Here is a 15,847-nt window from a genome sequence, read left to right as displayed (position 1 = left end):
AAAATTTCCCTTATGAATGTATACCTGCAGGTCTGATTAACAAATCACAACAAAGGCAAGAATTTTTAAATATAGGTAAAGACAACAATACAAGTCTTGGACTATTGATTTTTCCAGTTGTCATTTCAGTAAACTGCAATGAAGAGCTAATGGTTTTAGCTCTTCCACTTAGAGCCCCCATGGTAATTCAACCTAAAACACCTATTGCTTTTGCAATTGCTTTATCTATGGACGTATTCAAACAAAATGCATCTCAACAGAATGCTTTGCTAGCTAATCAAACTGACTGCACCTCTGTGTTTGGTCATGGACAGGGAGTGCACAGGGAGCATTCCCACCAGTCCTTGGGTAATATGAAGGTGTCTTTATTTTTGCTCCTAAGGAACGTATTTCAGCCTTCAAGCTTGTCTAGCAGAATTTGGGAGCCTTTATTTTGCATTTTGTTATAATAACTCCTTTTTTAGTTATATAGGTATAATACAACTATAGTTATATAGTTATAATAACTCCTTTTTTAGACCAGTGACTATCATTTAGTGGACTTTCTGCCCATGGTAAGAGAATTTTATTATTTTTTTGAGTCAGCTGTCAGCAAGGTGGAAGATGTCTGTGTGCACACATCTATGTGCAAAATACACACACTTCATGATGAGGAATCCTAATGTGATGAATTCACTTTTCAATGCAACCAGAGTTTTCTATTGATTTTTTTTCTTTTTGCTTGTTTCTTGAGCAATCTTAAAATTAATTGCCTGTTTACTGGATGCAGTACTTACATTATCCAGTCTGAAAAAAAGAAGAAAAAAGGCAAGTATTGATCTGGGATAAATACTTGGTTTTGGAAAATAATTTTATTACTGTTGGTCATTTTGTACACAGAGATCTGTTTTGGATACAACTTTTATTAAAACATGATCAAGGAAATAAAATAAAGCACAACTCCAGCCTGCCCGGACTGAGCTAGAAGGCTAATGACTGAGGAGTAATTGCAAATCCTTAAGAACAGATTATCTCTGGATGTTATATTGCAGTGTATGATGTTACTGAAGATAGAAATTATCTACAGCCTCTGGTTGTACAGGTGAACAACCTTTGGCAGAAGGCAGAGAACTTAGTTTTGTTCAAATAAGAGACAGCAGCATCAGAATTCCTGGGATGTATGATGACTGGCCAGGGAGAGCAGCTATCCCTGTGCCTGCACCACAGCATCTTCACTGCCTGAGCATGGAATGCTCTGTGAAAACAGAAATACAGCAGGAGAAGTGCTCAGGCTGAGGGAGGCTGCTGCACTAATCCACTAAAGGTGAAGTTTGCTGTTTAACATGTCCAGAGGATCCAGCTGCTTTTTGAACCCCCAGTGCAGCAGGAGCCCCCTCAGGAGTTCCCAAATTCTGCTCTGTGGGAGTGGAACTGAAAGGAGAGAGGTTTGTTTTAGGGATGTGCAGGTACAGCTGCTGGTGCTGGGGAGCTGAATTCAAGGGAGGACCAACAGCTCAGTTTCAGTGAAGGTTTTGCAGCCTTCTGGCTGGATCAATGTGTGTTCATCTGGTAAGTGCTGCTATGATGCTTTTTGTTCATAGTGCAAATAGAACAAGGCAAGCTGTTTATCCAGTCGGAGCATTACTGATGAGGGGACATTTATTGTCCAGCAGCCCTTGTTCTGGGAAGGGGGGAAAGATTTCTAGGGTAGGAGAAGGTCTATAATCTCATAAAAATCAATAGAGAGCCTTTTTATAGCTGTAATAAAGTGTCACTCCAGTGATGGTTCGTACATAAATTTTTCCTTGCATTGGCTGCCAGTTTAACCCTCACACCTGAGAGCTGCCTCCACAAGTACCTGGGAGAACCCAACCCCATCCTGGCAGTGGGTTATGGTGTGACTGGCATGGGTTAAATGCTTTACTCTGTGTAAAGGCAGAGTTTTGTTCTGCTGGTGTTTTTCTGGCTTCCAGAATTAAACACCTTACTCTGTCTCCCTTGATTTGGGTGGTTGTGCTGTGTTGTGCTCTGTGTACCTTGGCCTTTAATCCTTTCCCAAGCAATGGATCTCATGGTTTTGACCCTCAAATTAATGCTTCAGCATTCAGCTGGAGCTGCTTTCTGCAGCCCACACTGATCTAACAATTTATTTCATTTATTTTTAACGGAATGTGTTATTTCCAAATTCCGTCTCTCGGGCAAAGAAGGGCGATAGACTCAAAACCTGTATTTTAAAATTTGAACACCACAGTGTTAAAAATTTATCCTGAATCATAGAATGATAGAATATTCTGAGTTGGAGGGGACCCACGAGGTTCATCAAAGTCCAGCTCCTGGTCTTATAAGCACAACTTAATAGCCTTTTTTTGCTTTTCATCCACTTGGCTGGAGTGTGTAGAACAGCAGAAATCAGGCTAAGCCATTAGGTTCTTTACAAGCCAAGAAACCTATTGGGCAAAATTACTGCAAGAAAAGATGAATATACAAAATATTGCATTTATATGCAAAAAAAAAAAAAAAAAGAAATAATGGGTGTGTTATTGAATATGAGTGTATATTGAATATGAGTGTATATTGAATACAAGTACAGGGTGTGAATACAGACACAACCAAGCTGCCACCTGTCCACTTCCTACCTTTCATTTCTATTTTTATATTTACATATTGTGTGCTAAGCTACACTCAAACAGCACCTATCTTATGTGTCATTATACCAGTGGGCTTAGGACTTGATTTTTAAAGGACAGATATTGATTCTAAACATCAAGAAGACCCATCTGCATCCATTATGTTAAAAGTAAAGATTAATATAGCAGAGACTTGTTTATGATTGGGCCAAAGAAATGAATTTGATACATTTGTTCAAGATCTAAATACTTGTTTACTACAAGGTGCCAATGCTGACTCTTGTTCTGATGCTGCTCTTGGTGGCAAAACATGTTCCTGTTGTAATTTGAAAGCAAAATAATTTTGTCCATTTAGAAAAAAAAGCGCTTTATCCACTTGATGATGTCAGAGAGATCAAAGACTGCAAATCCCACTACTGTTGTTCACAGACAAATTGAAATGCAATTTCTTTTTTCCATGCAGATGTTTAGCCAGTAAATCTACTATTTTTTTAAAGTCAGAAGAACTTCTGTGTATGTAACACATTAAAGCCCTTGAACTGCATACCATTACTGAGCATTGTTTAGTCTTTAATCGCTGAATTGGTATGAATTAAATTGCTTTCTTAATTGCCTAAATACCTTATATTTTTAAAAGCCTGTTTTTCCACTGCACTCATTTATTCCTAACAGGGTAATCCTTAAAGCTGAAAGGCCTCTATTAAATTGAACATCGATGGCAAGCCTGTCATGAGGATTATAGAATTAGAACTTCAAGTGATTTAGAGAATGAGAAAACAAATAGGAGATTTTACACACGCATTTATGTATTCTTCTTAAATAAATCCTTTATTTCATTTGTTGTGTATGTTGTAGCTTACTTCTGTGTAAGAACTGTACTAGATGAGTAAAATTCTGTTAAAACAATTCTTTCCAGATGTATTACTAATTCTCTGTCAAGTGAAGAGTGCTCCTCTCAAACTCTTACATACACCTACTCTGTCTTGCCTTTGTGAATAAGAGGAAATCACTGCTCCTGCTAGATCTTCCTCCAGCTCACACATCCCTTCTTCACATCTGCACAAAAATGGGCAAACTCAGAAATTTGGTCTTGAATTTCTTCTCTCATTCTCTTAAGTTCATGATGTTCCTTTGTCTAGACATGTGCACTGTGCCATGGGATTCAGCCATAAGGTTTTTGGAAACGTGCCACTGGTCCTTGATTCTAACAGCTAGTTCAGAGTTTTATTTTTATTTTTTTAACTAAAAAAACTCATTTCAGCAGTTCATGCACTCAGGCTAATGGAGAACAGAGTCTTATCACTTCCAAGAATACTGATTTGTTTCAGGCCACTAAAAATGCCTCTGCAGTTGAATGAAGAGCAAAAATAGACATTTACCTGTTACTTCCCATTGTGCACAGTTTTCCTGCAGCTTTTCATAAATGCAGCTGGATACATTACATTTCCTTTAGCTACAGTCAGGATTACCTTTGCTGTTTTGTTATTCTCTGTTCTGGCAAGGCAGGGTACATTTATTTTGTGTATCTCTATAGAATTGGTCTCCAGGTCTTTAGCCTAACACAGCATGGTTTAGATTTTGCTCCAAGAAAAAATAGTGGATTTACAACAAGGAGTTTCTTTAGTTTGACTGGTCAAAATGCAGATTCTGGCTGTTAGCATGGTGTCCAGCTATGCAGCATTTCAGGGATTCCTGTAGACATTTGACATTTATGGCATTAAAGGAATGCTCTAATTTCAGTTCTGTTTAATTCTGTACACAGCTATTTTTTACCTGGGGGATTTTGAACTGGCAATGCTAAAATCTCAGAACTTTATGGACTGTCTTCAGATCTTGTTCTCATAAAAATTAATCATTCTTGCTTAAAGTACATCATAGGGTAAATTCCTTTTGTAGTCCTAAATTATGAAGAATTCAAGACATTTTGTTTCTTAAATAACCTGTTTATTTGCAGGCAACCCATATAGGTAACTTTTTGCTAATGAGTTGAAGCCTGCAACATTCACTTTATTGAAATATTTTAAGAAATTTTTTTTTCTCTTTTTGTTTTCTCCTTTGTTCACTTTTTAGATTCGAGATACAAAATCATCAGATCAGAAAACCACCCTGTTGCATTTTCTGGCAGAAATCTGTGAGGAGAATTACCGGGACATCTTAAAATTCCCAGATGAACTGCAGCATGTTGAGAGTGCCAGCAAAGGTAAGCAAACAGACAGAGCACCTAAAGATAGCAGTAGTTTGCTTTGACATTAAATACTTCCAGCATTTCATCTGAGATTGTGGGATTATGTAACCTGTAAGCATTGATAATCCATGTGGATTGTGCTTTTCTGGTATTTATTGAGCTGAGAAGTCAGGAGGGAAAAACAGAAATAGAGCAACTCCTCTTCTTCTGTGGTAGGCTGTGAAAATAATACAGTTTATTTCAGTGAGGTGCTTTGTGCCAGCAGTGCAGGGATGGTGTTGAGTGTCCCATCAAACCTCTGAAGAGTGAGCTCTGAGTGGGCAAGGAGCCTCCACACACAGCATTCCTCATTTCCACACCTGCGAGGGAATAACACATAGCTATGCTATTTATTTGTTATTATTTATGCAAATAGATCTATTTATTTATGTATAAAATATATCAATATAAAATCTATCAATATATAAAATCATATATAAGAAATATGAATATTTGTTATTTATGCAAATAAATAGCTTGCTCTGGAAAAATCCCAGAGTAGATCTAGTTTAGCTGTGCTGCACTGGCCACAGTTAATGATTATTTTTGGTTGGTCAGCAGGCCAGGCTGGGGATGTGGTAGCTGAACTCGTCTGTTGGATACATTCTCATGTGGCACAGGCTGTGCTGCTTGGCACCCTTGTTGCTGTTTTCTGCTGAGGCAGAAGTAGGTGGTAGATGAAGATAACACAAACTTTTAAATTGCCCGTTTCATCAGAAGATAAATATAACTATTACTATAACTATAAATAAACATAAATATTATTATAAATATAAATATAATCATGGATATAAATATAAATAATATAAATATAAATATAAATAATACAAATACAAATACAAATACAAATACAAATATACATACAATTATACATACAAATATAAATATATTCATAAATATAAATATAAATATCATCACAAATATAAATATGACTATATACCTGGGGGAGCACGAGAACATGAAGGAAGATAGAGGTGAGGAGTAGCTGGCTGCACATTTCCTCCAGCCCTGTCCAGGTTTTCTCCTGGAGATTTTTGTCTCCTTTTCTCCAGTGCTAGCAGCCAGTGTCTCTCTTCAGTGCAGTGATTAGCTGTCAGATCCTGTGTTAATTCGGCCATCATTTGCTCTCATTTGGGCTCTTCTGGAGCCCCAGGAGCCGGGCAGCAGTTCATCCATCAGCCCAGCTTTGCAGGCTTTCACCTCACACTGCTTCACACTTCTGTGTCTGTCTTTACCTTACTTTATTTTTTTTTTTTTTTTGCTGTTTCTCAAACTTTGCGTGCACCTTTCCATGCTTTTTTCCTGCATATGACCTGTGTTTTATTTGTGTGGATTAAATGTGTCCCTGCCTCACTTTGCTGCAGGATGGATCATTCACTGAGTGCCTCTGGACACAATGGGGCTGATTTGGGATTATTGGGGTGTCTGTGCAGGGCCAGGAGCTGGGCTCTGTCATCCTTGTGAGTCCTTTCCAGCTCAGGATATTCTGTGATTCTGTGGGCTAACATATTAATTAAGTTATTTATGCAAGTAACAGTTTGGCATCTTATCTAAAGGCCAAAAATGTTTTCTCCCACTTGATAATTCTTTTCTGGAGGTGACTTTTCATCTTTTTCTTCCTTTCTTTGCAAAGTCTTCTGGTTTACCAGGCACTTTTGATGATCTTTTATGAATTTTCTTCTGTGGCTGACACTTGACCTTGCTGCTTTGAGATTTTTATAGTTTGCTTCAAAGCCTCTGATGTTCTGTAAGTTGACTTGAGGAATTAAACTGGAATAGTCAGTAAAGTTTAGTTAAGCTGTAGCATCCTAAACAGAGAAAACATATTAATGGGAGCAGAGCCTCTAATAATTCTGATGCTTAGAATACATACGAAAAAGATTTTATTGCAGTTCAGTTTGTTTCATCCTGTAAGATAAAAGCTGCATTTCCTATAAACAGCACTGACTTCCAGCAGAGCATAAATTCCTGTTCATTTTTAATGACCAAAGCTTCTCTTTCAGCCCTTCTTTGCTTTCTGGAGCAAGGCAGATTTTTGGCAGAATAAATGGGATTTGTGCAAGTTGCCTCAACTGCTCCCCGTGGTCCTTCTGGGGGCTGGTTAATTGTAATGTTCATCTGCTCTGTCACACGTGCTGCTTTTCCTGTGTAGGAAGGTGAAGTGCTTTGCCTGGAGGAGATTTGCACTTCCTATTTATTGTTGGGTGGTTTATAAACCAGTGGTTTTGGGGATGGACAGTTGGGTTCATTTTTCCTGTGGGAAGCCTCTTTTTGGAATAAATTGGCTGGATATGAGGATGCTGGCATCAGTTATTCATAAAATAGGAAGAAATCTACCAGCAATTATTATCTCTGCATGAATTTTAAATAAGGAAATATGAGCTAGGCAGGTGAGTGCCATTACTTGAGATGGATGCTGGTACTTTTTAGTCAGGAGACAGCCTCGTAGTCTGGACTGTGCATAACCTTCCAAATGCTGCACTTGGCATCTGCAACTTCTTTTCAATCTTGGCTGCGTATTCTCACTTCCATGTAAAGCAAAAAAAAAATCCTGTTCAGCTTAATTTTCATATAAGATTAAGGAACCAGCATCTGAACAACGGCTGATTTTTTTTTTTTTTTTTTTTTTTTTTTTAACAAAGAGCAGATAAAGCATAAAACTGGATTTTAATATGGAAAGGTCAATGGGATTAGATGAACTCCCCATGCATGTACTAAAATCTTCAATAATCTGATATTAGGTATAATAAAATAGTTGATCTTTTTAAAGATGGAAGATCAGCCTGCAGCTTTATGAAAAGTAAAAATAAATTAGGAAACAGTTTTATTCTGGAAAATACAAGCAAAGGTCAAAGTGATTAACTATCTAGAGATCATTGGAAAAGCTTTTCTTCCTGGAAGCAGACTGTGAAAGGAAAAGCAATGAAAACTCCCAAGGCTGTGATGCAGTGCATTGTTTGATGTCAGGGATTTCCTTTTCCCCCTTTCTCTCCTTTTCCCCCTTTCTTTCCTTTTCCTTCTTCACACTGAGTTCTTTGCTGATATCAAGGTGTGCCATTTGATAGTTCTTTTAAAGTGGTGTTGAAAGAAAAATCAAGTGAAAGGTGCCTTGTGGGGGTGAATTAGGTCTGTGCAGTGGACTGAAAAATACCAATATCAGCAGCACAGATTTGTCACTCACTTGGACACTGAAATTTATTTCATTAATTTGCAAGCATATGGTTCTGATGGTGGAGGCATCTCTCTAGAAAGGCCATTAGCAATCGAAACACTGGGGAATGCAAATATGTGTGTACTTTTTATTACAAATACTGTAATAAAATATTAATTTTGGGATTTTATACAGGTACTTCACTGTGATTTAATGGCATCATTTTAGAATGGGGGAAGTATTTTAAAACATCCTGTGGCACTGTCACTTTGAAGTACAGCAATTTAAAACCTGCTCATAAGCAGCAGCCGTTTTTCTGTCAGACAAAAGTTTTATAGTTTGTTGCAGCAGAAAAACCCTGGGTTTTAGCAAAGAGATCTGCAGCATTTCCACCTTGCAGAGTTTAAATTGCTGAAGCAGATTTTGCCCAATCTGTCTCATGAGTGGTGGAAGGCAGAAACCTCACAGGTGCTTCTTGTGTTGTAGTTCCAAGCAGCAATTTCTCCAAGGGATCCTTTTGGAGCCTTGCTAAGATTCTGGATTGCCTCACACTCTGCAGAATGGCTTAGTGAATTCTCCCAGCCTGTGAAGGCTTTGAGGATGTTTTTTAGTTGCCGTCTGTGTGTAATAAATGCTGTAGAGAGCTGTGGTTGTTCTGCATACTGGAGCTACATTTTGAAGTTATAATTTGGAATCTCCATTAAGCAGCTTTCTGTATGGCTTGCATTTTAAGGCTCTGCTCCTCTCCCTGAAGTGTAGGTATCAAGGGCAAAATGAAAGAACAGTCCAAATAACTCTCATGGGCTGTTGCTTATTAAAGAAATTAAAGCATTTAAGAATTTCTGGCTGTAGTTAAACCAATTCAGAAGTGAAGATTGCTTTAAATGTCTTAAGTTGTGTAATCCATTTAGAATTCCTTAATACAAGCCTCCAGAGAGAGGCAAAAGCTACAAAATGGCACTTTGTTCTTTCTTGTCCTGCTGATGTGTGGTGGAATTTGCACTTTGGTGGCTGTGAGGAAGGCTCTGGCCCCTCTGGAAGTGGGTCAGGCAGTCAGGGAGGCCAGCCTTCCGCTGGATGAAGTTGTCCAAGCTCTCTGTGAGTTCTTCTGTCAGCAGCAGGTTGTGTGACAGCAGCTCTGTTCCTCTCTGTGCCTTCCTTACTTTGTGTTTACTTGTCTCCTCTGCTTCTTTTGCAATTTCTTACACCCCTGCCAGCAGCTCTGCTTCAGCATGCTCCTTTAATGCATACTGATTCTGTAATTATAAGCTCAGCTTCTGAGATCTTGAAAGACATTTGTAATGAAACCAACATCAAAGTAGGGTGAGGTTCTGGAGAGCTCTGGAGGTGATATCCCACATTGCTGGGAGAGCACTGCTGATTGCAGAGCTCTTCTCACCCAGCAGCTCCAGTGCTCCTGGTTGTTCTTCTAAAACTGGGACATCTGTTTCCTAAAAGATTTGTAGTTGTAATGTGAAAAGTCAGTTCCGCTAAAGAAGTTCTGTTCTGTGGCATTGTCTGCTGTTTGGGCAGTGAGGTAAACGTGGAAGGCTGGGGGAAAGGCTGCCTGTGACAGGGGAGAGCAGGAGGGTGGCACACACAGAGTGCCTGAGGCTGAATCCCCCACTGAACTCCAAACCAGGAGTGCTTGGGCTTGTTACAAAGGGCTCTTCCATGAAAATTGTCTTCACCTCTCCTGCAGGTGGACAGGACAGTGACAGCAGTGCACAGGTGCTGTGTCTGTTTAGCCAGGGCAGGGAAGTTGCTGTGGCAGCCTGAAAAGGTGGAGCACAGCTGTGTCCCTGCCTTCTTCCCCTTCCCCTGCAGTGCTGGGAGCAGGCAGAGCCTCTGCTGGGCGAGGAAACCTCAGCATGCCAGTCAAAAGTGCAAAGGCATGTCACTATTGGACACCGAATGAGCACACAGAAGCTTGGTGAGTTCAAGAGAGGAAAAAGGCTAATTTTATTTCTGACCTCGCAATGTATAGAATCCCAAAAGTGGCAGTGGATTGGAGGAAGGAATTGCCACCTCTCCAACCACGCTGGTCAAACCAACAGTCCATTAATTCTCTCCTCCCACAAAGAAGAATGCAAAACAATCATTGTTTACATGAACAGTGTGAGAACTCCAGTAGAAATATGTAAATGTCAGAAGGCATAGAAAACTTTTAAAAGAACTTTAAAACTTTCAAAAGAACTATAAAAGAAAACTTAACACTTTTAAAATTCAGGGCAACAAAGGCACATCCATGAGTGAAATCTGTCTGTCAAAAATTCTGCTTTGAAGCTTCCTCAGACCAAATTCCAGTACACAGTAGCAGGATACAAACAAAACATTGCCATTTGGGCTGACCTGCTCTTACTCCTAAACTTGCAAATGTGCAGGGAAGATCCTGTCAGGGAAAAGGTCTGTTCTGCATGGTGGGTTGTTGTTTAGCACCAGGACTTTGTGTCAGAAAGCTTTCCCAGATTTTGGAAAAGGAGGATGATGACTCCTCTAGCTGGGTAAGGTGGGAGCTGTTCTTCCCCTCTGACCCCGAGGTGTTCAAACATTTATTGTCTTAACAAACAGAAACTTACTGGGTATGAATTGAGTAATCAATGCTTGGGATTCCTGCAGATTATGTACTTGCTCACCCGTTTCCCTCCATTCCTTTGTGAAAAACTCTTTCCATCTGCCCTCGGGCAATAAGAAATAAATAGTCATTAGTATGCTTACAATGTAGTTAGGGTACAAATACTGTCTAGACTTAAAAATCCATGAGTTAATTTGCTTCTTACAGACTTGCTTTTGCTTACTGAAGTAATTGATGTTGCTGGCTTTCACTTCAGAGCTTTTTCCAGCTGTGGACATGGCCATCCCGGTTCTGCATCATGATCAGAGACCATTTAAATTTCTTATGCAAGAGGCACTGCAGCTAATCAACATGTATCATTTCACCTCTTGTTGTGGGGAGGACTCTCAGTCTGATGCAATCTTATTTTAGAAGGGATTACTCTGACCTTTGGTACTGTTGCTGTATTAATGTAAATACAAAATGCTTAGCTTGACTACAGGGAGCAGCTAGTGCTTGCCATCAGCATGGGATTAACTGCTTGGAGCATTTTTCTGGGACCAAACTGCTCCAGCAGACACTCGCTAAGCCTTCCTTAGTGTGCAGACTGTGCAACTGCTTTCTCCAAAATGAGTGGATAGGATTGGTTTGGGTTTTTTTTTCAGAGGAGCAATTAATATAAGGAAAATAATAAGGTAAAGGAAATTATTGCCTTCCATGTCAGAATAACATTGTGCCATCTCTTCAGCAGCTGTGATTTTCTACTATAATTAAATAATAATATACAAAATAATCTTTTAATCAGTCCAAGATTTAATGATGCATGATTAAGTGAGTTGCATTCAGTACTTGTGCAGAGACAATACTGGTGGATCTAAGAGCTTGTATTGCTGTGTATTTTATTCCTGACAGGAATAATCTGGACAATACATTATTACACATCACTTTACCTTGTCTGTGATAGTTCTGTATGTTACAGTGATTCTGTAGTGAGTTGAAACACAAGTTTGACTTCTGCTCTTGGCTTTTTTCTTTGTCTCATAAATCCTTTTCTCACCAGGGTTTGAGGTACACACATTCAAGGTGCTGCCTTTCTTTCCACCTTTGAGCTGCAGGTGCTGTCTGCAAGCCAACCTTTTCTTAGGGCTAAACTGAGGGCCAGACTGACACAATTTGGCGCAAACTGAGAAATTTTGCTGGTGTTTTCCTCTCTTTGGCCTGGAAGATTGGTCCATATATAGGTTTTGGGGTTTATGTGGGTTTCCCCCAGGCTGACTGGGGAGAACACTGCAGTTCCTCCAGGCTGGTTCCCCCCCATCTGCAGGTGTTCACAGAGACTTTAGAAATTTAGAAATTTAGAAATATATAGGTTTTGGGGTTTATGTGGGTTTCCCCCAGGCTGACTGGGGAGAACACTGCAGTTCCTCCAGGCTGGTTCCCCCCCATCTGCAGGTGTTCACAGAGACTTTAGAAATTCCATCCCTGCCTCTTACCTTTGAATTCCTTCTGAACCTGCTGTCCAAGGATCCTCATCATTCCTTCCTGAACTCATTTATCCTCTGTCTTCACTGTTCCCTGAGTCAGCAAATTTGACTGACTTCTGAATTCTCAAAGTTTTCCATCTCTTGGATGCTGCCCGTCCACTTGTGGGTGGGAGTCCTCAGTGTCCTGTAGGGCTGTGAGGGTGGAGGTCCTTTACTGCTCTTGATCTGTTCTCATTTGGAAACGTGGCAAACCTTTGATCCTTGCTAAGACAAGGAAATAAATGGCCAGGCATCCTTTAGGTTGCTTCCCCTTTTTTTGGGGTCTGCTCGTCCTTGAGTGTCTGGGGCTTCCACACAGGGCTTTTTCTCTGGTGGGTTTTGCTGTTGGGCTTTTTTTTCCTTCATGTTTTCCTCATTTTCTGTACATGCCTCATGTTCCTACCTCAACATCAGTTATTATTTGTGTATTGGATTTAGCTGGTTGTTCTCTCTTGCTGCAGCATTAAGTGGAATAATATTGGAATGGCTGCTCCAGAGAGGCTTTGTCAGTAAGAGCCCTTGCTGCTGAAGGCCAAAGGCTGCCTTTCATGTCCATTTTTGAGACCGGTTCTGTTAAATGCCTAATTTTCCTGTGGAGTGATGAGCAAATGGAAGGTGAACAAGCCTCTGTCTTTGAGGAGTGCAGGGGACAGGCTGTTCAGGGTGTGCATTTTGAAATGGTTTCAAGGAAATGGCTTTGTGCTGCAAGTAGAATTTATGCTTTCATAAATTAAAACCTTGCAAGAGTTTGAAGAAATTTACATGAATTTCCCTGAAAGAAGAAGGTATTCATGTTGATTCCTTTGCACATTACTGAAGTAGTAAATCTCTAATAAAAGGGTTTATGGGAGGAAATGCAGATATTTTATTATAGTCTATATATATATGTTCCCTGTTCTGTCATCTTTTGAAATTTGTCTTGCAGAACAACAACTGCATAAATTATTTGAGCAGAAACTTGTACATTTGCCTGGGCCAGGGGGAGAAAAAAGTGAACAGAATTCCACATTCTACAACATTTTTTAGCTAATTGAGTGCGAGTACAGAAGTTAATTATGGGAAGCACCGCTTTAGGATGCAGCCTTCTTGCTTGGGTAGAGTTCCTCCCTGCTCTCAAAGCCAGTATGTTCCTAACCTGGGCCTTTCTGAGCTCAGTTTTATACAACAGTGTTACTGGAAACACTTTCCATCCATCTTAATCACAAAGTTCAACAGTTATTTGTCATTGCTTGCTGAATTTCTCGGCACTTTCGAATTCCAGACAAAAATAAACTTACTCTTGCTACATGGTCATGCATTTAAGTATTTTCAAATTGCTGCAAACAGTTAAACTCCGTGTTATGTTGCCTATTTACTTACCAGCTGCTATTCTTTTTATGAGCAGAATGACCATTTGCATCCTTCTCATTTATTTTTCAGTTCCAGCATTTTCCTTCAGTGCTGTTTGTCCCCCTCTGCAACTCCACAAAATAAAAATAAAACTCCACTCCATAAAAATATTACAGTAATTCAAGTTCTTCAGTTCAAGCAAAAATGTGTGCTTTGATCATAATATCAAACGATTAAACTAATGCAGCCAGAACCTAAAAGCTTTGATATTTGTGTTATTCAGAGTGCTTTAGTGGTTGATTTCAAGGTTAACTCTCAAATGTGAATTTAAAAGCTGCAAGGATTCTGTGGCCAATATAGATTCCCACCCCAGTTGAATTAAGCTTAAAAAACTTCCACTATAATTCTAGGATTACATGATTAGTAGTTCCTTTGGTAGCCAGCATAAAATGGATAAAATTGGAAATAAAATCAAGATAATGGCTGCTATAAAGGCAGCTCTGCTGGTGCCATATGTATTTGAACACGCTCGTGAAATCAGTGTTACGGCTGATGTGAGTCCTTACTTAGAAAGAACAGAAAATTGATTTTCTTCTGGGAGCAGCTCCCTTATTTACCAGATTTTTCATTCCTGTGTGCTGTTTTTCAGTCCATCGTGACTCAATTTCCTTCTACTATTTAACCTCATGTAGTCTTTTTTTTTTTTTTTTTTTTTTTTTTTTAATAGCGAGAAAATAGAAAAATAAATGGTTCTTTAGAAAGTACTTAGTGGAACTTTTGGGCAAACTGCTTTCCAGCAAAAGATAATAAAAATTCCTTAAAAAAATGAATCGTTTGCTTTTCTTGGCTGCACTGAGTGAAAAGTGTCTTGGGATTCTCTGCTTTTTCTTAAGAGCACTGAGTTGAGAGCTGTGCAAGAGGAGACAAAAATGGGAGAGAGGCTTGGGTAGCAAAAGGCAGCTTTGACTGAAGAGCAAGGGTTTGTCCAATTGTTCTGTGTGATAAAAACCAGCCTGGCAAATGGGCCTCCTGGATTATGCCATAAAAGTCAATATTTCCAGCTGAGATTGACGGAATTCTCAGCTGGACCAGGACTTTCTCTGCAGAGGCTCTCACTTTTCACCCAGGTCTGGAATTCCTCTGTGACGTGGGGTTGCTTCACCTCCACGATGCTGCTGTCATTTTTTGCTCGCAGGATGTATCAATTAGGGCTTGTTTGATCCAAATTGGCATCCCAGTGCTTTTCATTAGAATAGCTTGTCACACAGCAAGCAGGAGTTCTTTACAGTCCCCTCTTTTTTTTTTTAATTAGTGTGCTGTACTCTGAGTCCTTTAGTTCCTTTTGATTATCAGCAGCTCTTATTATTCAGACCTACCTTTGCTGTTAACACAGCTCTGGGCCCCAGAAATCAGTGTAACTTCAATATAAGAAAAAATATTTAATTTTTTCCCCCATGTCTATCCTTTAAATCATTCCTGCAACAGAAATGTATGTTAATAAGATCATTCATTTAACCAAGTACATGCATTACGAAGATGAAATCTCTTTGAACTCTAGTTAGTTTTTAATCTTTGAATTAGATTTAAAAGAATATTAGAAATAATAATATTAGAAATATTGGAATTTTTACCATAAATTTAAATAGAAATGGAATAATTTGAACTAATGGTAGAATTAAGTGGTGACATTTCAATGTTAAATATGATGATCTGGTATATTACAGTAGATATTTCCACTTTATTTTTATGAAGGGAAGGATTTTTTATTAGCTGTAATTCAGAAAAATATGAGCCTGCTTAATGGGATCATTCTCTTTCAGACTATTTATACTGACATTGTTTTTTCCTCTTCTGATACCCTTTCTGGAATCACTTTATAAACTCTTTTCTTGCCCTTAGTTTCAGCCCAGACTCTGAAGGGCAACCTTGACTCGATGAACCAGCAGATCCAGCGCCTGGAGAAGGACATTGAGAATTTCCCTAAAACCCAGGATGAGCACGACAAGTTTGTAGAGAAGATGAGCATATCCTTTTGGCACGTCCCCACTGGTGATCTGAGCATTCTGGTCCTCTGCCTGAGTACTTGCAGCACTTGAAAACAGGTTTTAAGTCTCTCTTCATGCATTTCTTGCAGAGCAGAGAAAAAGGCATCAGTGGACGTGGTGAATGTAAGCAAGCAGAGAACTGAGGAGAGCTGAAAGCATCAATAATCAGATTTTCAGGGGGTGCCCAGACAGCTTTCCTGAAGGAATTAGTTGCTGTGAGCAGCCATAACCTCAGTATGGGGATTTTTTTTTCTGTCTGAAAAGAATTATTGAATCAATTTTAGAAAAATACCAACAGCAAAGTTCATAAATTTATTATTTTAGCTCCGGATGTGTTTTTTGACAGACAGACTATTAATTTTGTTAATGGTTTTAAGCTACATTTCTAACATTTTAGAGGAATATTTGCATTTGT

At 39.2% G+C, this 15,847-nt stretch overlaps 1 protein-coding gene across 5 annotated transcripts in view; it reads left to right on the top strand.

Moving 5' to 3' along the window:
• DIAPH2 (diaphanous related formin 2) overlaps positions 1–15,847 on the top strand; it is a 174,600-nt gene that overhangs the window by 68,633 nt on the left and 90,120 nt on the right. For all 5 annotated transcript variants that reach the window (XM_068204547.1, XM_068204546.1, XM_068204548.1 and 2 more), the window contains 2 exons: positions 4,677–4,806; positions 15,287–15,412. In XM_068204547.1, the coding sequence (XP_068060648.1) occupies positions 4,677–4,806; positions 15,287–15,412 (256 nt within the window). The remainder of the gene's footprint in view (positions 1–4,676; positions 4,807–15,286; positions 15,413–15,847) is intronic.

Source organism: Anomalospiza imberbis, chromosome 14, assembly GCF_031753505.1.
Source record: "Anomalospiza imberbis isolate Cuckoo-Finch-1a 21T00152 chromosome 14, ASM3175350v1, whole genome shotgun sequence".
In the NCBI taxonomy this organism is placed as follows: domain Eukaryota; kingdom Metazoa; phylum Chordata; class Aves; order Passeriformes; family Viduidae; genus Anomalospiza; species Anomalospiza imberbis.
Note: the sequence above shows the minus strand (reverse complement) of the source record. Positions and strands in the feature narration are given on the sequence as shown.